We start from the raw sequence: 27,282 nt of genomic DNA on the forward strand, positions 1-27,282 counted from the left end.
TTTTCCATAAACACTTAATTTTAGAAAAGTTCTCGTTTCACTGGCAGATTTTTTTGCTTATTTTCCTAGGTAATTTTGCTCAAGAAAATATTCAAGATGTTTTTTAGATATATTTTTTTTACTGAAAACAAGACAAAAATACTAAGTAAGAAAGACATTTTTGCAGTGCAGTGAGCAACCGACCTTGGGTCCTTTGAAAGGCGCTATATAAATTAAAGTGATTATTATTATAGCTCATCTATTTATTCAATTAAATTTTATTTATATAGCACTTTTCACAATTGTTTCATTCTGTCAAAGCAGCTTTACATTAATGAAAGCAGGAGAAACACAAAAAAAACGGTGGACAACATAAGAAGCAGAGTACAACGGCTAAGATTAAACCGTACTGAGCGTAGTAACGTTAAATAATAATGTAAGGCTTTAATAATAATTTATCATAGCTTTATACAGTGTGATGGACTTACTTTACACAATTTCACTCATATCTGCAGTGCATTTCAATTAAAAATTTAACCGTTTCATAATTACAGTACAACTGCGTTTTTGGAGATGTGAATTAAATATTTGAATTGTAATTGTGATGTTTCAGCGGAGCGGTGAGTGTGTAATTGTGCACTACTTACGCATTCAGGCGGTCTGCAATATTTTGCCACGCTTTTTCTCTTTGCTTTATCACTGTGGCGGTGTTGCCTTTCTTCTTAATTATATCTTTTACCTCCTCGTATGCCTCCATGAGGATTTGTGCTTCCGACGGGGAAAAGTACGCGGCTCTAGTTGCCATGGTAAATCAGTTAATCTGTGATCTGTGGCGGGGTCTATTTGAGTGAGCCGTGAGCGCGCACCTATCCAGGATTGGTTTCACCCGGTTTAATGAATCCGTGTCTGCTCATCCTGGCTTGGTCTTTGTGCAACCAATTAAGCCTGGACGCACATGTTTTGGCTTCATTGAGCTCAGTTTAGTCATTTATCCCGGATGTCTTAATTCTACTTTTGTGCAACAGGCCCCCGGGGTTTCAGCAGCATAGATTGTTTTTCAACAGCCAGTGAGAAATAAACAAGATGTCGTCAACATATGCCGCGTTCATACACTAGACGGTACTAGGAAAATCGGAAATGTCCGACTTGCTAACTGGTATACACGTGCCGCGGCAACGACTTTGCAAAATTGAAATTACCGAGTTTCCTAGTTCCGCCTAGTGTATGAACGCAGCAGTAACAACGGATCGGGGAATTTTAACGTAGTCTACTGTCAACCTCAACAAGAGGAAATTGGATGTTGGACATGAAATTAGCTAGTTAACGTCAAATTGATTAATTTGTAAGTTGAGTGAAACGTCTTTGCTCAAATTTGAACCAGACTGGTTCGGTGTATTTCATAATCACCAGCTAGCTAACTAGCTAATGCTAGCTAGTTAGCAACCTCTACCGAGTACGGAAACTGATAGACTCTGGGACAGGTAACGTGAGCTAGCTGGAGAGTTTGGACTTTTTAACTAGACAGCCAGCAAGCTAAAGTGCTACTTTATAAGCAATATCAGGTCCTCTATTGTTTTATTTGGACTTAAATGTAATACAACATTGGGTAGCTAGCTGGCTGTCTAAACCTGTAGCTAACAGCTAGCTAGCTTCCATGCTAATATTAGTCTAGCACTCACTAGCTAGCTGGACCAAAATGGGCGTTGTTTTGATAGCGGTAGATAGTTAGTTAGCGAGCTAATAACAATATGAACTTAACTAGTAAGTTTAGCTTCTCAGCTAGCCCTCTACAACTGTCTCTGGCCAGTGAAACAACACTAGAAACTAGTACTAGACAGAGAGGGCTTGTTGCTCAGGCTTATTACCGTTACACTAACTAGCTTGTTCCATGCATTACCTACAGTAGCATTACTGAATTGTTTTCCTTCCCTGTAGGTTGTTGACAGAGCTACGGTGTGGTGGAAATTAGTGTCAAGCCTATTAGGCCTAACTTCACACGTCTTGTGTGTGAGACACCTCCAACATTAACATTCCAATGCCTCTGCTATTCCTGGAGAGGTTTCCCTGGCCCAGTCTGCAGACCTACACAGCGCTGAGTGTGGCTCTGCTGGCTGGAAGCATCTTCAGCGCCTACACTACTGTAACAGAACAGGGGTTTGGGGTTCCAGACATGGACGAGCCTCTACCACCTGCACCCTTAGTAGGGGATAATAGAGGCGGCCTAGAACATGTGACTAGCGATGATGTTGTGGGTGCAGATACAGAATTGGCGACCACTATTATGTGGTACCTGGTCACTGACAGTCTCTTTGTATGGGTAAGTCTTATTTAAGATACAGCCAAGCAGCCAATATTGTTGTTATGTTACATGGTTGCTAAGTGGTCTGCTCTTCTCTACTCCTCAGGTGTTGGTGAATACAGCTTTCTGTTCCCTGATGTTAATTGCTAAGATGATCCAGTGCATGGTTTTTGGGCCCCTTCGAGTCAGTGAGAAGCAGGTGAGGCTTGGAGTTGTGGTGGTAACCTAATAACTGATATTTGGGATAATTTGACGTCACCTTATTGAAGGTTAGGCATCTAACTGTGTTTATGTAAACAATAGTACTAATGTCCTTCACAAATAGTCAGCCAAACAAGATTTTATCATTGAAACCCACACTGGTGGTTTGAGTCTATTAGTGTACTCTGACCACTCCATCCATGTTCTAATGTCTTCATCTCTCCTCTCTCCACCCCTCTCTCTTCCCATCTCCTCTCTACTCCACTCCCCTCCTCAGCACCTTAAGGACAAGTTCTGGAACTTCATCTTCTATAAGTTCATCTTTATCTTCGGGGTGCTGAACGTTCAGATGGTGGAGGAGGTGGTCATGTGGTGTCTGTGGTTCTCTGCCCTGGTCTTCCTCCACCTCATGGTCCAGCTGTGCAAGGACCGCTTTGAATACGTACGTCTTATCAACCTCTAACAGTACATTTGTCATTTAGCAGACGCTCTTATCCAGAGTGACTTACATTGGTGCATTCATCTTAAGATAGCTTAACACTTTACTGTTGGTGTCTTTATGAATGCATTCATAAACCTTTTATAACAGCTATATAACAACATTTGTCATAAGTAGTTTTAAATAATTATGAGTAACGGCATGATATAAAGGTTCAATAAAATAAAATAAATGTTATAAAACTAGTTATATTGGGTAACAGGTGCTATTACACAGTATGCATGACAACTTATTAGAGTACTGAATAAAAAATAAAAAACTCAAATAAGGAAATGACAAAATGTAGATGGGCCCACCCACTGTACTGTAGGGAGAGTGACCTTGTTGACTTGTTTACCCTGTAAACATATATACCTATGTTAGATGCCAGTGATATGACGCTGTTGGCTATACATTCAGTCACAGTGACTGCCATAGACCGGGTCTCTTTCCGGTCCAGGCCAGACCTATTAATAAGCCTAGTTCTTGCTGTATGTATGTAGGCCAGGGTCTTAGGTTTAGCTAATGTTTCAGTCACTTCATAGATTCAAACTACAGAGTGGGGGACTACAAAAAAACTAAGATGAACATTTAGGTAGTGTGCTGTAGCTATAGGAAAACAGAACATCACACCATATTGTGAAGAATGACATCTCTCTGTCTGCAATCAATGGGTGTTGGGTTTGACCCTTATCATATCAGCTGACATGGTACCTGTTGTAATGCTGTACTTCGTTGCTGCTGTCTGCAGTAAAAGTTAGATAAAAGGCTGCATAACAAGCCTGTATGTGTCTCTGTACCTGTGTCAATATTGTTGTGTGTCACTAGACATGTTATTTGAGCATGTGTTAGTAGTACAGTATGGGGCTGCAGTGACACTGCCCAGATAAAGCTTACCTCTTGACCAAAAACATGCTCAACGGGAAAGTCTAGTACCCATGAAGTCTGCAACCACCCCTAAATTGTTATTCTGTGTGTCGGTCGCTCTTTGTATATAAGTACAAGTTATATGTAGGTTATATGTAGGTGTGCGTGTCCGTCTACATCCTGTGTGTGTGTTTAGTAATTTCTCTTTCTGAATGAGTGTATACAGTAGGTTAATGTGTACCTGTTCCCCCTTGCAGCTGTCCTTCTCCCCCACTACTTCTATGAACAGCCATGTGCGTGTCCTTACCCTACTGGTGTCCCTGCTGCTGGGCTGCTGTGGTCTGGCTGTGGTCTGTGGTCTGCTGGGCGCTGCCCATGGCATGCACACCCTCTCCTTCATGGCTGCCGAGGTGAGGACCTAACCCTAAAGAGCTCACCAGCATGTAGTCCTAATAAACGGAAATTAGTTACCTCTGGTTCATTCAGAAGTTCCTATGGGGAAAGAATAGGGTTTTGAAATAGACACCGAAAATAAGGTCTGAGGTTAACACAGGCTTAGGATATGTTATACATTTTGTTCTTGGAGAGAATATCAGTCAGTTAACATGACCTTTATGAATTATGAAGCCTTTGTGCTTTTTCTGATTACATAAATGTTTCAAAATGCACAAAAAGTGACGTTAGCTGATGAAGATTCTTATAGAACAAAACGTTTCAGATCTCCTAAGCTTGTGTTTACCACAGACCTTATTTTCGGCGTTTATCTAAAAACCCTACGAAAACTCTTGTTAATTTCCCCATAGACTTTGTCCAACGAACCATGGCAGAGTTAGAGCCTACAAAAAGACCCCCTTACTATTGCTCTCTATTGGGCGGAGAGTATTGGTGTAGACTAGAGCAGGGCTGGCTGAACCTCCTGGGGAGTTGGGACTACCATCCTGCAGGAGTTTGTTCCAGCTGTTGTTTTATTGTAAGTTACATTAACAAGGAGGTTTACTCAGTCACAAATTAGTATTACGTCATTGTCATCCGTTACATTTGTTTCCCACAAAAAAAGGATTTATAAAATACTTATGTATAATTCCTATGTCTTTCTCTGTCTTTCAGTGTCTGCTGGTTACTGTGCGGACTGGACATGTCATCATGAGGTAAGACCCTTCCTTGCAGAATGCAGACCCTTTTGCACTGCAACACAGATGACGTAGCGGATCTAGAATGAACCAGTTCTAATATTAGCGTACTATTAGATGTGTTACCATGAGCACCCGTTTGAAAGACTGCTTTGTGCTACAGAAGGTGATCATGATGACTTGCAGTCAGCTGTATTTATTGGAGCGGTTCATTAATTGGTTATGCTAAATCATACAAAAACCCTGTAAACAGGAGCCAAGTGTATGCGTTGTTGCTTTGCTTTGTGTTGTCTGGACACCCATAGCATTAAGCGCATATAAGAGTCCAAAACGTGTACTCACAGTGTTCTAAAATGTTGGCTTTTGTACTTTTTGAATTCTCAATGCGGCTCAATCAATTTCTTCAACTGTCAACACATTAAAATGAATAGAGGAGCACGTGCGCAGAGCTGCGTTGGTTGGAAATTTTGGGGAGGTTCACATTCTGCCTGGCCCATTGAGAGTTACGCTAAGTGATGATCTACAACTACTGATTAGCGCAAGCAAAAATAAGTTGATGCTGGTCTGGCCTTAATGACTATGTACTCTTATCTCCATCTGGCACAGTTGAGGACTGGTCACCCTATAGAGCCTGGTTCATCAAATTTGATCTGATCTTCATGTAAGTCACAACAATAGACAAACATAGTGTGCTTAAACTAATAACACACACATTTTTCTTGTCTATATTGAATACATCATTTAAACATTCACAGTGTAGGTTGGAAATAGTATGTGAATCACAAGGCTAATTACTTCTCCAAAAGCCGATTGGAGTCAGGAGTCAGCTAACCTGTAGTCCAATCAATGAGATGAGATTGGAGATGTTGGTTAGAACTGCCTTGCCCTATAAAAAACACTCACAAAATTTGAGTTTGCTATTCACAAGAAGCATTGCCTGATGTGAACCGTGCCTCGAACAAAAGAGATCTCAGAAGACATAAGATTAAGAATTGTTGACTTGCATAAAGCTGGGAATGGTTACAAAAGTATCTCTAAAAGTCTTGATGTTCATCAGAACGGTAAGACAAATTGTCTATAAATGGAGAAAGTTCAGCACTGTTGCTACTCTCTCTAGGAGTGGCCGTCCTGCAAAGATGACTGCAAAAGCACAGCGCAGAATGCTCAGTGAGGTAAAGAAGAATCCTAGAGTGTCAGCTGTAAGACTTACAGAAATCTCTGGATAATGCTAACACCTCTGTTGACGAGTCTACGATATGTAAAACAATTAACAAGAATGGTGTTCATGGGAGGACACCACGGAAGAAGCCACTGCTGTCCAAAAAAAAAACATTGCTGCACATCTGAAGTTTGCAAAAGTGCACCTGGATGTTCCACAGCGCTACTGGCAGAATATTCTGTGGACAGATGAAACTACAGTTAAGTTGTTTGGAAGGAACACTATGTGTGGAGAAAAAAAAGGCACAGCACACCAACATCAACCTCATCCAAACTGTAAAGTATGTTGGGGGGAGCATCATAGTTTGGGGCTGCCTCAGGGCCTGGACAGCTTGCTATCATCGACGGAAAAAGGAATTCCCAAGTTTATCAAGACATTTTGCAGGAGAATGTTAGGCTGTCTGCCAATTGAAATGCAACAGAAGTTGGGTGACGCAACAGGACAATGTCCCAAAACACAGAAGTAAATCAACAACGGAATGGCTTCAACAGACGAAAATACGCCTTCTGGAGTGGCCCAGTCAGAGTCCTGTCCTCGACCCGATTGAGATGCTGTGGCATGACCTCGAGAGCAGTTCACACTGGACATCCCAACAATATTGCTGAACTGAAACAGTTTTGTATAGAGGAATGGTCCAACATTCCTCCTGACCATTGTGCAGGTCTGATCCACAACTACAGAAAACATTTTGTTGAGGTTATTGCTGCCAAAGGAGGGTCAACCAGTTATTAAATCCAAGGGTTCACATACTTTTTCAACCCTGTACTGTGAATATTTACACGGTGTGTTCAATAAAGACATGAAAACGTGTAATTGTTTGTGTGCTATTAGTTTAAGCGGACTGTGTTTGTCTTGTTGTGACCTAGATGAAGAGCAAATCAAATTCTATGACCAATTCATGCGGAAATCCATTTCCAAAGGGTTCACATACTTTTTCTTGCCACCAGTAGGTTTCTTCCTAGGTTCCTGCCTTTCTAGGGAGTCTTTCCTAGCCACTGTGCTTCTATATCTGCATTGCTTACTCTTTGGGGTTTTAGGCTGGGTTTCTGTATAAGCACTTAGTGACAGCTACTTATGTAAAAAGGGCTTTATAAATACATTTGATTTGTGTTGTGTACAATTCAAAAGCATAAGTGCTAAAATGTCCAAATAAAAAGGCATTATTGTGACCAGGGCAGGGTTCTGACTAAGTCTGTTTCTCTGCAGGTACACCATTCACCTGTGGGATCTGAACCACCCAGGCACCTGGGAGAGTAAGGGTTCCTACGTCTACTACACTGACTTCATCATGGAGCTGTCTATGCTGTCCCTGGACCTTATGCACCACATTCACATGCTGGTGAGTGACAGAGCTGGGAGCACTACGGGCTGGTATTAGTAAGGGAACTAACTGAATGGGTAAGAGCACTACTGAGAGGCACACAAGATGGCTGACTGAACTAGCCTGAATTTAAAATAAGGGCTCTATCTCAATTGGTCTTTCTTTCGATTCCTTGCATTCTATCTCCTCGCCTCCTCAACTGAATTGGAGAAGGTCCATAGTGTCTCCTCTCAGATGAGAGTAATCGAGGAAAGATGAATTGAGAACCACAGTATTCAGTTAGATGAGAGTTGAGTTTGATTGTAGACCTGTTTTAACATTTGACTCTCCTCAGCTCTTTAGTAATATATTAAAGCTGTGTTTAATATTTGACTCTCCTCAGCTCTTTAGTAATATATTGGAGCTGTGTTTAATATTTGACTCCCCTCAGCTCTTTAGTAATATATTAGAGCTGTGTTTAATATTTGACTCCCCTCAGCTGTTTAGTAATATATTAGAGCTATGTTTAATATTTGACTCCCCTCAGCTCTTTAGTAATATATTAGAGCTGTGTTTAATATTTGACTCCCCTCAGCTCTTTAGTAATATATTAGAGCTGTGTTTAACATTTGATTCCCGTCTCCCCTCAGCTCTTTGGTAATATATTAGAGCTGTGTTTAACATTTGACTCCCATCCCTCAGCTCTTTGGTAATATATTAGAGCTGTGTTTAACATTTGACTCCCATCTCCCCTCAGCTCTTTGGTAATATCTTAGAGCTGTGTTTAACATTTGACTCCCATCTCCCCTCAGCTCTTTGGTAATATATTAGAGCTGTGTTTAACATTTGACTCCCGTCTCCCCTCAGCTCTTTGGTAATATATTAGAGCTGTGTTTAACATTTGATTCCCGTCTCCCCTCAGCTCTTTGGTAATATCTTAGAGCTGTGTTTAACATTTGACTCCCATCTCCCCTCAGCTCTTTGGTAATATATTAGAGCTGTGTTTAATATTTGACTCCCGTCTCCCCTCAGCTCTTTGAAAATATCTTAGAGCTGTGTTTAACATTTGACTCCCGTCTCCCCTCAGCTCTTTGGTAATATATTAGAGCTGTGTTTAACATTTGACTCCCATCTCCCCTCAGCTCTTTGGTAATATATTAGAGCTGTGTTTAACATTTGACTCCCGTCTCCCCTCAGCTCTTTGGTAATATATTAGAGCTGTGTTTAACATTTGACTCCCGTCTCCCCTCAGCTCTTTGGTAATATCTCTGACTCCATCTCCCCTGTTTAATATATTGAGCTAACCCGTCTCCCCTCAGCTCAGCTCAGCTCTTTGGTAATATATTAGAGCTGTGTTTAACATTTGACTCCCGTCTCCCCTCAGCTCTTTAGTAATATATTAGAGCTGTGTTTAATATTTGACTCCCGTCTCCCCTCAGCTCTTTGGTAATATATTAGAGCTGTGTTTAATATTTGACTCCCGTCTCCCCTCAGCTCAGTAATATCTTAGAGCTGTGTAATATATATATTAGCTGTGTTTAATATTTGACTCCCGTCTCCCCTCAGCTCTTTGGTAATATCTTAGAGCTGTGTTTAATCATTTGACTCCCGTCTCCCCTCAGCTCTTTGCTCTTTGGTAATATATTAGAGCTGTGTTTAATATTTGACTCCCGTCCCTCAGCTCTTTGGTAATATATTAGAGCTGTGTTTAATATTTGACTCCCCTCAGCTCTTTGGTAATATATTAGAGCTGTGTTTAATATTTGACTCCCGTCTCCCCTCAGCTCTTTGGTAATATATTAGAGCTGTGTTTAATATTTGACTCCCGTCTCCCCTCAGCTCTTTGGTAATATATTAGAGCTGTGTTTAATATTTGACTCCCGTCTCCCCTCAGCTCTTTAGTAATATCTTAGAGCTGTGTTTAACGTTTGACTCCTGTCCCCTCAGCTCTTTGGTAATATCTGGCTGTCCATGGCCAGTCTGGTGATCTTCATGCAGCTGAGGTATCTGTTCCATGAGGTGCAGCGCCGCATCCGACGCCACAAGAACTACCTCCGTGTCATCAACAACATGGAGGCCAGGTCTGTCTACTGACCAGCCTACTGATGGCTCTCACTGTCTTGTATATAATACATCCCTACTGTTACTTATTAGGTGATGGGTGGTGTTCTTTCACTCTTAGCTGAGACTCAGTGTATGAAGCTGTAGCAGTGTGTGTTGTGTGAATCTAGTTTCTCTGCTTTCTTATGACGGGCTATCTAGCTGTTAGCTATTCATGAGACGAGTGCAGTTGTTGATCTAGATTTGTTATCCTCTGTACCGCTCAGGTTTGCAGTGGCCACAGCCGAGGAACTGGTAGCCAACAATGATGACTGTGCCATCTGCTGGGACACCATGCAGACAGCACGTAAACTGCCCTGCGGACACCTCTTCCACAAGTAAGAGACTGACCCAGCCACCTTGGCACCTCTAAAATCCCAGGAGTCATTATTTCCTCACACTTGATTGAATGTGGCATTATGTGGGTGATGTTTTGATTGACACTAAGAGTATTGTGTCTGTACCTGTGTTTGATGCGTATCTGTGTACATTAACGTTCCTGTTTGCTATTCCTCAGTTCCTGCCTGCGGTCGTGGCTGGAGCAGGACACGTCGTGTCCAACATGCAGGATGTCCCTGAACATCAGTGGTGATGGAGGCCCGGCCAGAGGCCAGCAGCAGGGGGCTGGCCTCCCACTGGAGAACAACCTGGGCCCTGGGGGCCCCGCTGCAGACGCCAGACCACACCTCAACCAACACAATCACTTCTTCCACTTTGATGGTAAGGCCATACAGACTTGTTTTACAACACAGGTGATCTCACTGAATGGACTACTCTATTGAGTATGGTTGATGATGATGAGTTCTGGCATATAACATGTTGATAGTCACATAGACAGACATCACACTGTTAGACATTTGTTATAGTGCACATTTCAGGTAGTGATTATTGTGGTGATGTCTCCTCCCAGGCTCCCGCATCGCCAGCTGGCTGCCTAGTTTCTCAGTAGAGGTGATGCACACAACTAACATCCTGGCTATCGCTCAGCAGGCCAACAACTCTCAGCTCAACACCATGGTGAGTCACAGCCTTACTCTAATCCCCTCCCGGGACACCAGGGGATTCTCCTTTCAGCATGTTTTTTTAGTCCTGGACTAGGTTTAATCCTTCCAAGAGGTCTCGCAAGCATCATCTGAGCTTTGAAGATTGTTTTTACACCTGCCCTTCATCAACAGCTTTGTTTTCAATGTATTCATTGCAGCAATATGACTTAACTAGAATGGAGGTGGCTGCTGGGTAACATAGTGTTCTACTCCCCACAGGCCCATCAGATCCAGGAGATGTTTCCTCAGGTTCCCTACCACTTGGTGCTGCAGGACCTGCAGTTGACCCGCTCTGTGGAGGTCACCACCGACAACATCCTGGAGGGACGCATCGTGGTGCCCTTCCCTGCTCTGGTAGGTCCTCCAGTTCAGTTCATTGGGTATTTTGGCCATGGTGGTTCACATATAGAACCCAGAAGGCCTACACTTTTCCCTTGTGTGTGATTGTACTGCCTCTTTCTGAGGGTTAGGCAGAAAAAGAGAGTGAATGAGTTCAGGATCTAGTCAAATGTGTTTAAAGGTGTATACTGTTGTGTTAACTGGTGTTGATTAAAGATGTCTTGCCTCTCCCCCTCCAGGCGGCTGAGCGTTCCCCCGTGCAGGTGAACCCAGGCCCAGAGGAGGGGGCAGGAGCCAGTGGGGGGGTGGACACTGCTCCCAGAGAGCTGAACAACCTGGAGGTCAGAGGGAGCCGTTTCTCCAAGTCTGCAGAGGAGAGACAGAAGATGCTGCTACAGAGGAAGGATGAGCTGCTGCAACAGGCACGCAGGTACTGTACTGTCACCACCGGCAATACTAGACCAGTCTGTCAAACGAAACGGGTGTATTCAGTGAGGGTAAACCTTCCCAGCTTTGCAGATAGAAATATAACCTACCCTATTCAACTTCGCAGACAATCATATCTTATTACGCAATCAATTTCTGTCTGAATGTTTTGCAACTGTGACCAGGCATCCTGAACAGGCCTCAGCTGACAATCTTTTCAAAATAAGAGTCTTAGATGAGAGCAAACACCTGTTGCTGTCTTGGTGGTGGTTTCTTGTCTGTTAGGTCAGGGTTCAGTCACTGGCCCTTTTACTGAGTAACTACAGTAGCAGAATAGCTCTATTGTAACTAAATGACTGAGATCACTGTTATGTTTATAAGGACACACCATAGCAAAGGTTTTGCAAAATGAAAGTTTCTTATTGGACTGGTACAGACAGTTTCTCCCTGCGACTCTCTGTTTCTGAGCATTTCCTTCTGTTTCGTGTCTGCTGATCACAACCCACATTGACCTCAATTCATTTCCCCACAGGAGATACTTGAGAAAGAGCCCAGAGGACGAGGAGGACCTGCCCACTCTGGAGGAAGACGCCCCTGTCTCAGACGTGACCATGCTGAGACGCAGGACCATGGCAGCAGCTGCAGAGAGACGCATGCAGAGCCAACCAGACCCTGCTCTCTGAGACTATACTGGACTGTAAACTCCCACCGACAGTCTCGCCTCGAACCCACACCTAATGCCCTTGGAGTGTCCACCAAACTCCTCACGTCCCACCTAAGAGGCACCTCCAACGAAAGAGCTCTCTACGTTATATGATCAATGGAATTACCTAAATAAAAACATTACATTACAAAGTGTTACAAGAAGCATGGGCTTTGGCTGCACATGGCACAGGGGCTCTGCTGTTTTAGGCTGCCCTAGTGAGATATGAGAACTGGGCCTTGGGAATGGTACCAGCCTCCTCTGAACTTTCACCAGGCACCAGAGGCTTAATTGGACATGGATCACCAGCGTTTTAAAGGAGTGGTGGGTGTCTGTCTGAGTTTCTGAAGTGCACACCTGTCATCACATAGCTCTAGCCCCCCAGCTTCACTAGACTTACCTGCCATTCTCTTTACTGGCCATGATGGGGAAGGAAAGAGCATGGCGTCACAGTCCGAGGATGCTGCTGAGGTTAGTTAGGGTTTGTTAAGGTGCTGTTGCTACATACAGCTCATAGTGTAATGGAGTGGGACATAGTTTGTATTGGTTTTATTCAACAACAAAAATATTTGTGTTGTAATGGGTTGAGATTGATATATGAGATTGATTCATTTGTTGGGTTGATAACAAACTGATGTTATTTGATAAAAATGGAGTGAAAACTGTGAATTAATTTAATAGATTAAAACATTGTGAAGCTTTTTTTCTTTTAATTAAGAGGATGTCACTTTAGTATTACAGCCTCTTTGAAATATGAATGTACTTTATCCACATAATTTATCTTTATTTAACTAGGCAAGTCAGTTAAGAACAAATTCTTCTTTTCAATGACGGCCTAGGAACAATGGGCTCACTGCCTTGTTCAGGGGCAGAACGACAGATTTTGTACCTTCCGGTTACTAGTCCAACGCTCTAACCACTAGGCTACCCTGCCGCCCCATAATGCTGCAGAGAGAGTAGAAGAGTTTAAATTCTGGCCGTTGTGGAGATCTGGCTGTTAATAATGTGTTAAATGTCACATATCCACCCAAGAAAGAACACTAACTAAATAGGAAGACAGACAGTAAAACTCTCACCAGTACAGAGATATAGAGTGGCTCCCTGACCTCTAGGTCAACCAGTGGTTTCTATCTGCAGTCTGTATACCTCTAAAACCTCCCAAAGCATACCTACACTGTATTAAACATCCATTGATAGAGGTACAGAAGACTGTATGGGCTCAGAGGAGTTGGGTTGAGGTTTGAATACTGATGAACCTATCTGATTCACTCACTCACACTCCATTCCTACTCTCCATGTACTGGTAGGTTCATTCTTGCAGACGATATATAGGCCTATGTGTTGGATGTCTTTGATAACTAAAGGCTTTTTAAAGTTGAGTGGGTGTTGTGTGTGAATCACAATGGAATGCTTTAGTTTACTTTTACCCCAAAGAACATTGATCCCATGAACTTCCACATGATGCAGATGTCCTTCTTTGAGATGAGCATATGTTTGTGTGTTTGGTTGCAAAATATTTATCTTTCAGCTTGTTTCATCTGTGGGATTGTAAGAAGTTTCTACTAACTGTGTTTCAGTGATGCACCTTTTGTCAAAAACAAAATACACCAGTCTGTTTTTCATTGTTTCAAGCTATTTATTGATCAACTCATTTTCATATCCATGTCATATTTTTATATTCACAAGGGGTTATTTTTGTAACCATTGTATATTTGATCTAATCAAAAACATGAATTAATATTTTGGACTGAGCTTTCCTCATATTTTGTGCCTAAATCAAGAATAGTTATATGGTTTAATTGTGTAAATAATGTAGTTTTTGTAAGAACTGCTCAAGTAACATGAACAAATTATCAATAATAAACAGAGCTTCTCTACAGCCTTTTAACAAACTATGTTTTCTTTGCCTCCTGTGGATAGGCCAAGTACCCCTAGGGGTCCTAATACCCCAGGTTGGGAACCACTGCTATAGACATTGAGTAATCTCTTTCTAGACAGATGGGTTGCCTCCCACAATGTTACCACTGAGGGAGCTTGATTCAGCTGAACCGCAGTGCACCGGGCTATGCAGTGAGGGAGGAGTAATCTGCTCCGCTCGGTCATGTTGTCAACAAGGCAGCATGATGCATCGTTCATAAACCTACATCCTCTTTAACCATTTTTTTTCTAACTCTTTCATTGGGAATGCAGATAGTGTTTTTATCAAAAGCAATCATTTTTGCATGTGAAAACAGTCCTACAATTTATTCAACATGCTTAACCTATGGCCACTTTTGTTTTGAGCCGACTCTACTGTCGGCCAAAATGGAGCACCTGACTCACGCCCGGGAGGCAGCCAGTTCCAAAGCGAATGCAATCTACGCTAACCCAGTTTCATCAGGGCATTAATCAAATACCCTCAGTGTTACAGCATACACACATAGGTCTGGGATTTCTGAGATTAGGCTACAAGTACAACACTTAAAGGGGAAATCCTTAGTTGAAACAATAACAAAGCGGTCGCCCCCCTCTGTTCCGGTAAAAATCTCAAGGATGGGCCTACATAAATGTAACCACTCTCAAATGCATAGACATAGCTGTGGATGCAATATATGAACATTATAGTTTTAAGCATGTTTTGAGGCTGTACAGTGTTTTACATTTACAATGTTTACAAACATTGGAGAAAAGCAAGCTTATATTTTGGGTTCTGATTGGGTATGGCAGTTGAATTAAGCTCATGAAGCATAAATTCTATATTATTTAAAAAAATCAATGGGTACATATTAATTTATATGTCCAAAAATGTATGTGGCAACTGCAGATTGCCCCTTTAAAGGGCTGGCTTCCTGGACACAGCTGGACTAAAAAACATGACCAATGGGGATACCCATTTAAATAATTTGTATTTCTAGGTTTAGGCTAATCTATCTCTGGGAAACTGTCCCATAGTGTTCTTAGTTAGATTGGACAGTAGATGGCAGTAATCCAATCTCTATGACCACACTGCGTAATGTACACGATCTATTCTGTGCGTTACAGTTCGATATATTTCAGTTACTCACGTAGCCTACATCTGGGCGGAGGGAACTTGAAAGTTCGCGTTATTGAATTGTGATGTTCGGATTTAGCTGATCGAACAACTTGCACTGTGAGTTTTGTTTTGCCAAAAATACTTTACTGTTTAAATAATTATGTTGCCTAGATTTACTGAATTATTATGTTTTTTAAAATAGAATTTCCGTAATTTATAGGCCTATTTGCATCATATTTTTAGTTGCGAAATGTTTTTGTTCACTCGTTAAAACTGTTGAGCCATTAACTGTAAAAGTTACTTTAAATGTTATGTTCAACTTCAAACGAACTACAATTTTTAACGATTAACGAAGCCTTCATAAACCCTTTATAAAGCCAATAGGTCTATAGATGCTTATGAAACAATTACTAAAGCGAAAGTCAGCAGAATAAATAATAACTAAGCCGGCATCCCGCCTATGTTGCAGTAAAAAACGGAGGAATACAGCTGGATAAATGTAACCACTCTCTCATTCACTGACCATCCATGATATCAACATTGTACTTTAACAATAAGGCACGAAGGGTGTGCGGCGAAGGGCTGTTTTTAAGCACAAGGCAATGCAGAGTGCCGTGGTTTATTGGCCATATACCACAAACCCCGAGGTTTTGCTATTGCTATTATAAACTGGTTATAAACTTATTTAGAGCAGCAGTAAAAATAAGTGTTTTGTCATACCCATATGACAAAAATAAGTGTTTTGTCATACCCATGTCTGGTATACCACGGCTGTCAGCCAATCAGCATTCGGGGCTTGAACCACCCAGTTCATCATGTAGTTTTAATCATGTTTTGAGTGTTTGTTCACATTTACTTTATTTACAAACATTGGAGTACAACAGGCTTATATTTTGGATTCTGATGGGGTACGACAGTTGAACTAAACTCATGAGGCATTCTCTAAATTATATTCTTCAAGAATCAATCTGTACATATTGTAAAATCTATTGGTCGCTAAATCCGGAGAAAATACAGACCATGTAAAAAACAGTTGGTCACTAAATCCATAATGGGCTCCCGAGTGGCACAGTGGTCGAAGGCACTGCCTCTCAGTGCTAGAGGCGTCACTACAGACCCTGGTTTGATTCCAGGCCGTTTCACAACCGGCCGTGATTGGGAGTCCCATAGGGAGAGGCACACAATTGGCCAATTGTTCGGGTCTGGCCGTTGGAGGCCATCATTGTAAATAAGAATTTGTTCTTAACTGACTTGCCTAGTTGAATAAAGGTTACATAAAAAATAAAAATCTGTCTAGACCAGGGGTGTCAAACTCATTTCGCATCGTGGGCCACATACGGCCTAGGGAGATGTCAAGTGGGCCGGACCATTAAAATTATACCATACTCTGCTATAAATAACCAAAATATCATGTCTTTCCTTTGTTTTGGTGTAAAGAAGCACAAGAACATTAGGAAAATATTGAAATTTAATGAACTATCCTTTTACAAAACATTTCATGAAACACCTCATATTTCCTTACAAATATTTATTTATATAATTCCAACACCGGTTTTCCATTTTCTCCATGAACTGTCCGATTTCCTCTCGTAGATCAAAGAAATGCCTCAGCACAGCGCCTCGGCTTAACCATCTCACTTCAGTGTGGTATGGCAGGCTGTGGGTAATGTTGCTGTCGCTGAGAAGTTTGTCAAACTGACGATGGTTCAGACCTCTGGACCGGATGAAATTTACAGTGGCTCCATGACGTGGTCCATTTTCAGCGACTTGCAACACAATGCCTCCTGGTGCAAAATACAGTGAAATGTCCAGAAACGATCTCCTCCATTAAGGGCTTGTACTTTGTCTTTGAACTTTGTCGCGACACCTGCTTTCTTTCCGACCATGGATGGCGCGCCGTCTGTAGCCAGGCTGACAGCGCGGGACCAGTCCACTCCAACTCTGTCCAATGCAGCAACGACAGAGCCGAAAATGTCCTCGGCTGTTGTGGTGTCCATCATTGGCACCAACTCAAGAAACTCTTCAGTAACAGTCAATGTCTCATCAACTCCTCGAACGGTATGGCCAGTTGGGCCACGTCTGTGATGTCAGTGCTCTCGTCAATTGCCACGGAAAATGCAATAAATGACTTGACTCTCTGTTTCAATTGACTGTCCGAAATCCTCTCTGCTCAGGCTAATATTGGCAAAAGCTTGTCGTCGGGACATACAAGGTCATCATGCCGTTTAACAAAGTCACCGTCGGAATACGGCTTCGATGCTAATGCTATTTCGCTAGCAATTAGGTAGCTGGCTTTTACCGCTGCTTCACTGAATGAAAGTTGACTGCTGTTTCCTCAGACCCGCCAGCAATTCGTTAATCTTATCTCTTCTCAGTTGTCCTTGCAAGCCGTCATATTTTTCGCTGTGATGAGTCTCGTAGTGGCGGAATATTATATTCCTTCAATACCGAAACTTGTTGCAAACACACCAAGCACAAAGGTTTTCCGTGCATCTCTGTAAATAAATAGGACGTGGTCCATTTTTCTTTGAAAATTCTACACCTTATCTACTTTTCTCCGTTTGGATAACGACATTTTGGCTAATGAGGGTGTAGCGGAGAGGTAGAGACCAAGGTATTAACAACGTCGTAACAAGCAGCAGATGGCGCATTGATACCGTCTGCTGTTTTCAGTCTGTCTCCGTGATGCGGCTTGTCTTCTACTCTGATGGAAAGATAGCGGATAATCCATGAATTGCAGCGAATTAAAAATATTAATTCCATGTCTTTTATGCATTTTTTCGGTTCCGGCCCGCGGGCCGTATGTTTGACACCCTGGTCTAGACCAAATAAAAAATGGTTGGCTGGTGTCTCCTCACCCTTCTGAGCGGTCGGCTGTGAATGCCCTCACCCTTCTGAGCGGTTGGCTGTGAATGCCCTCACCCGTCTGAGCGGTCGGCTGTGAATGCCCTCACCCGTCTGAGCGGTCGGCTGTGAATGCCCTAACTCAACAGATTGGTTTGGTTCTGTCCTCTATAGTGCTGTCCAGTTAGAACCTGATGTTGAGGCCCATCACAGTACTCTTGACAGTCACCACCATACACACACACGCAGACACATCTGTTTCCATTTGAAGAGGTTTAAATGGATTTGGTAATCTGATTGACGTGGAATCTTATTGTTGTGGTTCTATAAGACAAAGATTTGCACACATGTAAACAGTATTAGTTAAGGTTTAAAACTATACACTATATATGTACATAAATAAATGGAAATGGCATTACACTTACAACATGTCTATAAAGGGCTATAAACACAGTATCAATATAAACATAAACTTAAACATTCTCCTCTTGGAGAGAGAGAGAAACCAATTACTTGGCACAACATTCAGACATTCCTGTTGCCGTCGACAATACAAAGCTTTCCAAAACATGTGTCTTCTCCCTTCGGATGATGATAACATTCTGATCTGAGTGGGTGGGTACGGTGTTCAGAGTCCAGATGCACATTTCCAAGAGCTCTGATTGGTTGGGAATGGCAGGGCTATGATGGGTGAGGGATAACGAAGGTAGGCTGAGCAGCCAAACTAACGGGATTGAAGGGAAGCTGAAGGGACAGTGCGGTGAAGTTAGGTAGAGAGGAGAGGAGACAAAGAAAATGTATGTAGCCTCTGCTGATTGCCCCTTTAAGCAAATTTTATACTTCATAATTAGTGGCAAAGGATCACATTTGCCAAAGCTCTGGATTTATATATAGGCCGAGACCTTTCATATCACACGTTATACAGTATTACTTTGTTTATAAATTGTCTGGCGTATTAAGGCTTATTAAGGCTTTATGAATGCCATATAAGCAGAATTGTGCCGGGGAAATGGTTGCCATTTTACGGGCTCCGAACCAATTGCGCTATTGTGTGTGTTTTTTTGCGTTATTTGTAACTTATTTTTTACATAATGTCTCTGCTACTGTCTCTTATGACCCCCGAAAAGAGCTTCTGGATATCAGGACAGCGATTACTCACCTCGTACTGGACAAAGATTTTTTCTTTAAGGAGTCGGACGCCAGTGATTTACTTCAGACACTGGACAAGGCCCAAATCCCCATCATTTGCATGAAGAAGAGAGAGATATCGGTGACATAAGTTGTGGTGCCTTGTAAGGATTCGACTGCAAGTGGGTAATCTGCCTCTACCATCAGTCCTATTAGCCAACGTGCAATCATAGGATAATAAAATGGATGAGCTCCGATCAAGACTAACCTACCAATGGGATGTTAAAAACTGTAATATCTTATGTTTCATCGAGTTGTGGCTGAATGATGACATGGATAACATACAGGTGGCTGGGTTTTCCGTGCATCGGCAAGATAGAACAGCTGCCTCTGGTAAGACAAGGTGTGGCGGTCTGTGTCAATATGTATAACAGCTGGTGCACGAAATCTAATATTAAGGAAGTCTTGAGGTTTTGCTCGCCTGAGGTAGAGTATCTCATGATAAGCTGTAGCTTCGTAGCTGTCTATTTACCACCACAAACTGAAGCTGAAACTAAGACCACACTCAACGAGCTGTATAAGGCCATAATAAAACAAGACAATTCTCATCCAGAGGCGGCGCTCCTAGTGGCTGGGGACTTTAATGCAGGGAAACTTAAATCTGTTTTACCTCATTTCTACCAGCATGTTACATGTGCAACCAGAGGAAAAAAAACTCTAGACCACCTTTACTCCACACACAAGCATGCGTACAATGCTCTCCCTCGCCCTCCATTTGGCAAATCTGACCATAACTCTATCCTCTAGATTCCTGCTAACAAGCAAAAACTAAAGCAGGAACTACCTGTGACTTGCTCAATAAGGAAGTTGTCAGATGACGTAGATGCTAAGCTACAGGACTGTTTTGCTAGGACAGAATGAAATATGTTCCGGGATTCTTCCGATGGCATTGAGGAGTACACAACATCAGTCACTGGATTCATCAATAAGTGCATTGATGATGTCGTCCTAACAGTGACCGTTTGTACATACCCCAACCAGAAGCCATGGATTACAGGCAACATCCTCAATGAGTTTCCACTTTCAAGGAGTGGGACTTTAACCCGGACGCTTATAAGAAATCCCGCTATGCCCTCTGACAAACCATCAAACAGGCAATGCGTCAATACAGGACTAAGATTGAATTGTCCTACACCGTCTCCGTCACTCGTCGGATGCGGCAGGGCTTGCAAACTATTACGGACTACAAAGGGAAGCACAGCTGCGAGCTTCCCAGTGACACAAGCCTACCAGATGAGCTAAATGACTTCTATGCTTGCTTCGAGGCAAGCAACACTGAATCATGCATGAGAGCACCAGCTGTTCTGGATGACTGTGGGATCACGGTCTCAGGAGCCGATGTGAGTAAGACCTTTAAACAGGTCAACATTCACAAGGCTGCAGGGCCAGACAGATTACCCGGACGTGTACTCAGAGCATGCACTGACAAACTGGAAAGTGTCTTCACTGATATTTTAAACCTTTCCGTGACCAAGTCTGTAATACCATTATGTTTCAAGGAGACCACCATAGTCCCTGTGCCCAAGAACACAAAGGTAACCTTCCTAAATGACTACCGACCTGTAGCACTCACGTCTGTAGCCATGAAGTGCTTTGAAAGGCTGGTCATGGATCACATGAACACCACTATCCCAGAGACCCACTCCAATTTGCATACCACCCCAACAGATCCACAGATGACTCCATTTCTATTGCTATCCACACTGCCCTTTCCCACATGGACAAAAGGAACACCTACCTGAGAATGCTATTCATTGACTACAGCTCAGCATTCAACACCATAGTGCCATCAAAGCTCATCACTAAGCTATGGACCCTGGGACTAAACACCCTCCTCTGCAACTGGATCCTGGACTTCCTGAGGGTAGGTAACAACACATGCCACGCTGATCCTCAACACTGGGCCCCACAAGGGTGTGTGCTCAGTCCCCTCCTGTTCTCCCTGATCACGCATGACTGCATGGCCAAGCACAACTCCAACACCATCATTAAGATTGCCAACGACACAACAGTGGTGGATTACCAACAACGATGAGACATCCTATAGGGAGGAGGTCAGAGACCTGGGAGCGTGGTGCCAGGATAACAGCCTCTCCCTCAATGTGATCAAGACAAAGGAGATGGTTGTGGACTACAGGAAAAGGAGGGCTGAGCACACCCCCATTCTCATTGACGTTGCTGTAGTGGAGCAGGTTGAGAGATTCAAGTTCCTTGGTGTCTACATCATGGTCCGAACACACCAAGAAAGTCGTGAAGAGGGCACGACAACGCCTATTCCCCCTCAGGAGAATGAAGATATCCTCAAAAGATTCTACAGCTACACCATCGAGAGCATCCTGACTGGTTACATCACTGCCTGGTATGGCAACTGTTCTGCCTCCGACCGCAAGGCACTACAGAGGGTAGTGTGTACGGCCCAGACCATCACTGGGGCCAAGCTTCCTGCTATCCATGACCTCTATACCAGGTGGAGTCAGAGTAAGGCCCTAAAAATTGACAAAGACTCCAGCCACCCAAGTCATAGACTGTTCTCTCTGTACCACGGCAAGCAGTACAGGAGTACCAAGTCTAGGTCCAAAAGACTTCTTACAGCTTCCACCCCCAAGCCATAAGACTCCTGAACAGCTAATCAAATGGCTACCCGGACTATTTGCATTTTTACGCTGCTGCTACTCTCTGTTTGTTATCTATGCATAGTTACTTTACCTCTACCTACATGTACAGTACCAGTCAAAAGTTTGGACACACCTACTCATTCCAGGGGTTTTCTTCATTTTTAATATTTTCTACTTTGCACAATAATAGTGCAGACATCAAAACTATGAAACAACACATATGGAATCATGTAGTAACCAAAAAAGTGTTAAACAATTCAAAATATATTTTATATTTGAGATTCTTCAAAGTTGCCACCCTTTGCCTTGATGACAGCTTTGCATACTCTTAGAATGTCTTTGTGAGACGCAGTGTAGGTGAACAGATTATCTTTACATATGTGGTGCCCCCCGTGAAGCATTAAGGAGGAGGTGTGATGGTGTGGGGGTGCTTTGCTGGTGACACTGTCAGTGATTTATTTAGAATTCAAGGCACACTTAACCAGCATGGCTACCACAGCATTCTGCAGCGATACACCATCCCATCTGGTTTGCGCTTAGTGGGGCTATCATTTGTTTTTCAACAGGACAATGACCCAACACACCTCCAGGCTGTGTCAGGGCTATTTGACCAAGAAGGAAATGGGTGAAGTGCTGCATCAGATGACCTGGCCTCCACAATCACCCAATCTCAACCCAATTGAGATGGTTTGGGATGAGTTGGACCGCAGAGTGAAGGAAAAGCAACAAGTGCTAAGCATATGTGGGAACTCCTTCAAGACTGTTGGAAAAGCATTCCAGGTGAAGCTGGTTGAGAGAATGCCAAGAGTTTGAAGAATCTGAAATCTAAAATAAATGTTGATTTGTTTAACACTTTGGTTACTACATGATTCCATATGTGTTATTTCATAGTTTTGATGTCTTCATTGTTTTTCTACAATGTAGAAAATAGTAAAAATAAAGAAAGACCCTTGAATGAATAGGTGTGTCCAAAATGTTGACTGGTACTGTATATATTACCTCAATTACCTTGACTAACCTGTGCCCCCACACATTGACTCTGTACCGGAACCCCTTGTATATAGCCTCACTACTGTTATTTTATTGTTGCTCTTTAATTATTTGTTATTTTTCTATTTTCTAACAACAACAAAAATATTCTTAAACTGCATTGTTGTTTTAGGGCTTGTAAGTAAGCATTTCACTGTAAGGTCTACTATACCTGTTGTATTCGGCACATGTGACTAATACAATTGGATTTGATTTGATTTGATAAAGAGTTTATACATTGTAGTTTGTTTAAAGTGGTACCAAAAGTTAAAAGTACTGGACTAATTGAAGTTACCACATCTTCAAATAATTTTATTTATAGAATATGATATCGTGGATACTCCATGGAGGTGATTTTCTAAACCTGGGGACGAAATTGATGCTGTGTTTTCTCTGTGGGATGACATCGGGAGATCCTACAACAGGAAGTGCATTTGGCTTGATGACAAAATATCCTTTGATTGATGGGTAAGTAAACAGAGGAAAGTTGTCTTAGTTATTCTGGTTTTCCTAAAATAGAGACAAGTTTATCCTACAGTATCCCTTATTATTGGTTGATGATATATTTGTCTGTGCAGAGATACATAGACATTTTTTGCCAAACCATATGCAGCCTAAAATATTAATAGCTCATGGATTTTCAACAGTAAACTTTTGGAACTTCACCACCAAGTATCCACAACAAGTGTGGTTCCAAATAGAAATAATTATCATCCCATACTGAGTAATTCAGTATGTAACTCGCCCACACACATGTGGTTCTGTATGGAGTTGATTTGATATATAAAAATGTCTCCCTCCGGCTCCACCTTGAGTCCCTTGCCTCTATTACATATGACTGCCTCATCTCTCTCCCTCCTAGACATAATGACCTAGCTTTGATGCTGAGGATTCTCCACGGCAACAGACTGAGTCAGGTTGACCTGCACAACATCAGCAAAGTGGCCACGGACATCAACAGACTCACAACGGGACATGTCGGCGCACAGGTAGGTTAATATATGGTTAATAGTAACCTAAGTGTGTGTGTGCGTGTGTATGCGTGTGCATGTTTGTGTGAGTGTGTATGTGTGTCCGTGCATGTGCACACTGAGTTGTACTAAAGCCATAATACCCTGACCCCCTGCTTTGTCTCTGCCCCATCCCATGCTCTGATCAGGTGTTTGCAGCCTACGTGTTGTGTGGCGCCCAGGCGAAGGATGCTGTGAGGCTCACACTGGAACAGATAGACGTGATCAACCGTATGTGTACGGAGAACCCAGAACTGGAGCTAGTTACATCTGCTGAAGGTATGATTCAGCCGCAGGCCGATATTTTTTGGTGAGAATGGTCGTTGGCCTGTAACATAATTATAATAATTTGTACACTGCAAATTGACCACAAATAGGCCCAATAAGAGATAGCATTTGAAAATAACAATAGTTTCATACTTTGATTACATTGAGACATGATCATGTTTCTTTTTTTATTTGTGAGAATACTTGAGTTCGTTATTATATATTCTTTCTGAATTCCTGGTGATTTTAGTATTTGTTCCCCCTAAAAAAAACTAAAAGTGTATGTGAATGTGTGTGGTTTTGTGTGCGAATGTCAGTGTAGTGTGTGTAAGTGAGTGTATGCTGTATATAGTGTATACAGTATATAGTCTAGCGAGTGTGTATAGAGTCAGTGCAAGATAGGGTCAATACAGATAGTCCAGGGTAACCATTTAATGAACTATTTAGCAGCCTTATGGCTTGGGGTTAGAAGCTGTTCTGTAGCCTGTTGTTCTGAGAGCCGATGCTCCGGTACCGTTTGCAGGGCGGTGGCAGAGAAAACAGTCTATGGCTTGGGTGGCTAAAGTCTTTGGCAATTTCTGGGGCTTTCCTATGACACCGCCTGATATAGAGGTCCTGGATGGCAATGGTGCAGCTGTAGAACTTTTTGAGGAATCCGAGGGCACATGCCAAATCTTTTAAGCCTCCTGTGTGTGTGTGTGTGTGGACCATGTTAAGTCCATAGTGATGTGGATGCCAAGGAACTTGAAGCTCCCGACCTGCTCCACTACAGCCCCAACGATGTGGATGGGGGCGTGCTCTCCCCCTTTTTCCTGTAGTCCACGATCAGTTCCTTACTGACATTGAGGGAGAGGCTGTTGTCTCTGATCTCCTCCCAGTAGGATTTCTCATTGCTGTCGGTAATCAGGCCTACCACCATCGCGTTGTCAGTAAACTTGATGATGGTTTTGGAGTCGTGCGTGACCACACAGTCGTGGGTGAACAGGGAGTACAGGAGGGGCCTAATCAAATTTACATTTACATTTAAGTCATTTAGCAGACGCTCTTATCCAGAGCGACTTACAAATTGGTGCATTCACCTTATGACATCCAGTGGAACAGCCACTTTACAATAGTGCATCTAAATCTTTTAAGGGGGGGGGGGGGTGAGAAGGATTACTTTATCCTATCCTAGGTATTCCTTAAAGAGGTGGGGTTTCAGGTGTCTCCGGAAGGTGGTGATTGACTCCGCTGTCCTGGCGTCGTGAGGGAGTGTGTTCCACCATTGGGGAGCCAGAGCAGCGAACAGTTTTGACTGGGCTGAGCGGGAACTGTACTTCCTCAGTGGTAGGGAGGCGAGCAGGCCAGAGGTGGATGAACGCAGTGCCCTTGTTTGGGTGTAGGGCCTGATCAGAGCCTGGAGGTACTGAGGTGCCGTTCCCCTCACAGCTCCGTAGGCAAGCACCATGGTCTTGTAGCGGATGCGAGCTTCAACTGGAAGCCAGTGGAGAGAGCGGAGGAGCGGGGTGACGTGAGAGAACTTGGGAAGGTTGAACACCAGACGGGCTGCGGCGTTCTGGATGAGTTGTAGGGGTTTAATGGCACAGGCAGGGAGCCCAGCCAACAGCGAGTTGCAGTAATCCAGACGGGAGATGACAAGTGCCTGGATTAGGACCTGCGCCGCTTCCTGTGTGAGGCAGGGTCGTACTCTGCGGATGTTGTAGAGCATGAACCTACAGGAACGGGCCACCGCCTTGATGTTAGTTGAGAACGACAGGGTGTTGTCCAGGATCACGCCAAGGTTCTTAGCGCTCTGGGAGGAGGACACAATGGAGTTGTCAACCGTGATGGCGAGATCATGGAACGGGCAGTCCTTCCCGGGAGGAAGAGCAGCTCCGTCTTGCCGAGGTTCAGCTTGAGGTGGTGATCCGTCATCCACACTGATATGTCTGCCAGACATGCAGAGATGCGATTCGCCACCTGGTCATCAGAAGGGGGAAAGGAGAAGATTAATTGTGTGTCGTCTGCATAGCAATGATAGGAGAGACCATGTGAGGTTATGACAGAGCCAAGTGACTTGGTGTATAGCGAGAATAGGAGAGGGCCTAGAACAGAGCCCTGGGGGACACCAGTGGTGAGAGCGCGTGGTGAGGAGACAGATTCTCGCCACGCCACCTGGTAGGAGCGACCTGTCAGGTAGGACGCAATCCAAGCGTGGGCCGCGCCGGAGATGCCCAACTCGGAGAGGGTGGAGAGGAGGATCTGATGGTTCACAGTATCGAAGGCAGCCGATAGGTCTAGAAGGATGAGAGCAGAGGAGAGAGAGTTAGCTTTAGCAGTGCGGAGCGCCTCCGTGATACAGAGAAGAGCAGTCTCAGTTGAATGACTAGTCTTGAAACCTGACTGATTTGGATCAAGAAGGTCATTCTGAGAGAGATAGCGGGAGAGCTGGCCAAGGACGGCACGTTCAAGAGTTTTGGAGAGAAAAGAAAGAAGGGATACTAGTCTGTAGTTGTTGACATCGGAGGGATCGAGTGTAGGTTTTTTCAGAAGGGGTGCAACTCTCGCTCTCTTGAAGACGGAAGGGACGTAGCCAGCGGTCAGGGATGAGTTGATGAGCGAGGTGAGGTAAGGGAGAAGGTCTCCGGAAATGGTCTGGAGAAGAGAGGAGGGGATAAGGTCGAGCGGGCAGGTTGTTGGGCGGCCGGCCGTCACAAGACGCGAGATTTCATCTGGAGAGAGAGGGGAGAAAGAGGTCAGAGCACAGGGTAGGGCAGTGTGAGCAGAACCAGCGGTGTCGTTTGACTTAGCAAACGAGGATCGGATGTCGTCGACCTTCTTTTCAAAATGGTTGACGAAGTCATCTGCAGAGAGGGAGGAGGGGGGGGAGGAGGATTCAGGAGGGAGGAGAAGGTGGCAAAGAGCTTCCTAGGGTTAGAGGCAGATGCTTGGAATTTAGAGTGGTAGAAAGTGGCTTTAGCAGCAGAGACAGAGGAGGAAAATGTAGAGAGGAGGGAGTGAAAGGATGCCAGGTCCGCAGGGAGGCGAGTTTTCCTCCATTTCCGCTCGGCTGCCCGGAGCCCTGTTCTGTGAGCTCGCAATGAGTCGTCGAGCCACGGAGCGGGAGGGGAGGACCGAGCCGGCCTGGAAGATAGGGGACATAGAGAGTCAAAGGATGCAGAAAGGGAGGAGAGGAGGGTTGAGGAGGCAGAATCAGGAGATAGGTTGGAGAAGGTTTGAGCAGAGGGAAGAG

The 27,282-nt window shown here is 43.6% G+C and overlaps 2 protein-coding genes across 5 annotated transcripts in view; both read left to right on the forward strand.

The window, feature by feature from the left end:
- The first annotated feature begins 718 nt into the window (after positions 1-718).
- LOC118394198 (E3 ubiquitin-protein ligase AMFR-like) lies at positions 719-13,963 on the forward strand. Of its 4 annotated transcripts, none has more exons than XM_052513444.1 (14): positions 719-1,321; positions 1,915-2,296; positions 2,385-2,477; positions 2,757-2,921; positions 4,082-4,234; positions 4,932-4,972; positions 7,380-7,512; positions 9,421-9,554; positions 9,801-9,911; positions 10,091-10,293; positions 10,484-10,590; positions 10,836-10,970; positions 11,195-11,385; positions 11,914-13,963. In XM_052513444.1, exons 2-14 carry the CDS (start codon positions 2,015-2,017, stop codon positions 12,062-12,064), a joined length of 1,899 nt encoding a protein of 632 aa, XP_052369404.1. In that variant the 5' UTR covers positions 719-1,321; positions 1,915-2,014; the 3' UTR covers positions 12,065-13,963. The 4 variants fall into 4 exon arrangements, with proteins under 4 accessions (XP_052369404.1, XP_052369405.1, XP_052369406.1 ...); XM_052513445.1 differs by having other exon boundaries at positions 719-1,046; XM_052513446.1 differs by having other exon boundaries at positions 719-957.
- Positions 13,964-14,959: 996 nt separating this feature from the next.
- Positions 14,960-27,282, forward strand: part of LOC118394197 (dipeptidase 2-like) — a 28,026-nt gene continuing 15,703 nt past the window's right edge. Inside the window, exons 1-4 of the mRNA XM_052513433.1 lie at positions 14,960-15,214; positions 23,096-23,241; positions 23,636-23,762; positions 23,933-24,062. Coding sequence (XP_052369393.1) covers positions 23,099-23,241; positions 23,636-23,762; positions 23,933-24,062 — 400 coding nt within the window. The 5' untranslated portion in view covers positions 14,960-15,214; positions 23,096-23,098. The remainder of the gene's footprint in view (positions 15,215-23,095; positions 23,242-23,635; positions 23,763-23,932; positions 24,063-27,282) is intronic.

The sequence above is a fragment of the Oncorhynchus keta genome, unplaced genomic scaffold (assembly GCF_023373465.1).
Source record: "Oncorhynchus keta strain PuntledgeMale-10-30-2019 unplaced genomic scaffold, Oket_V2 Un_scaffold_1109_pilon_pilon, whole genome shotgun sequence".
NCBI lineage: Eukaryota > Metazoa > Chordata > Actinopteri > Salmoniformes > Salmonidae > Oncorhynchus > Oncorhynchus keta.

Excerpts from the sequence above, each read along its gene's own strand:
- LOC118394198 (XM_052513444.1), top strand. The coding sequence starts at position 2,015 with ATGCCTCTGCTATTCCTGGAGAGGTTTCCCTGGCCCAGTCTGCAGACC. Across the intron at positions 2,478-2,756 it reads TTCGAGTCAGTGAGAAGCAG|CACCTTAAGGACAAGTTCTG; the intron begins GTGAGGCTTGGA and ends TCCCCTCCTCAG. Across the intron at positions 10,294-10,483 it reads TCACTTCTTCCACTTTGATG|GCTCCCGCATCGCCAGCTGG; the intron begins GTAAGGCCATAC and ends GTCTCCTCCCAG.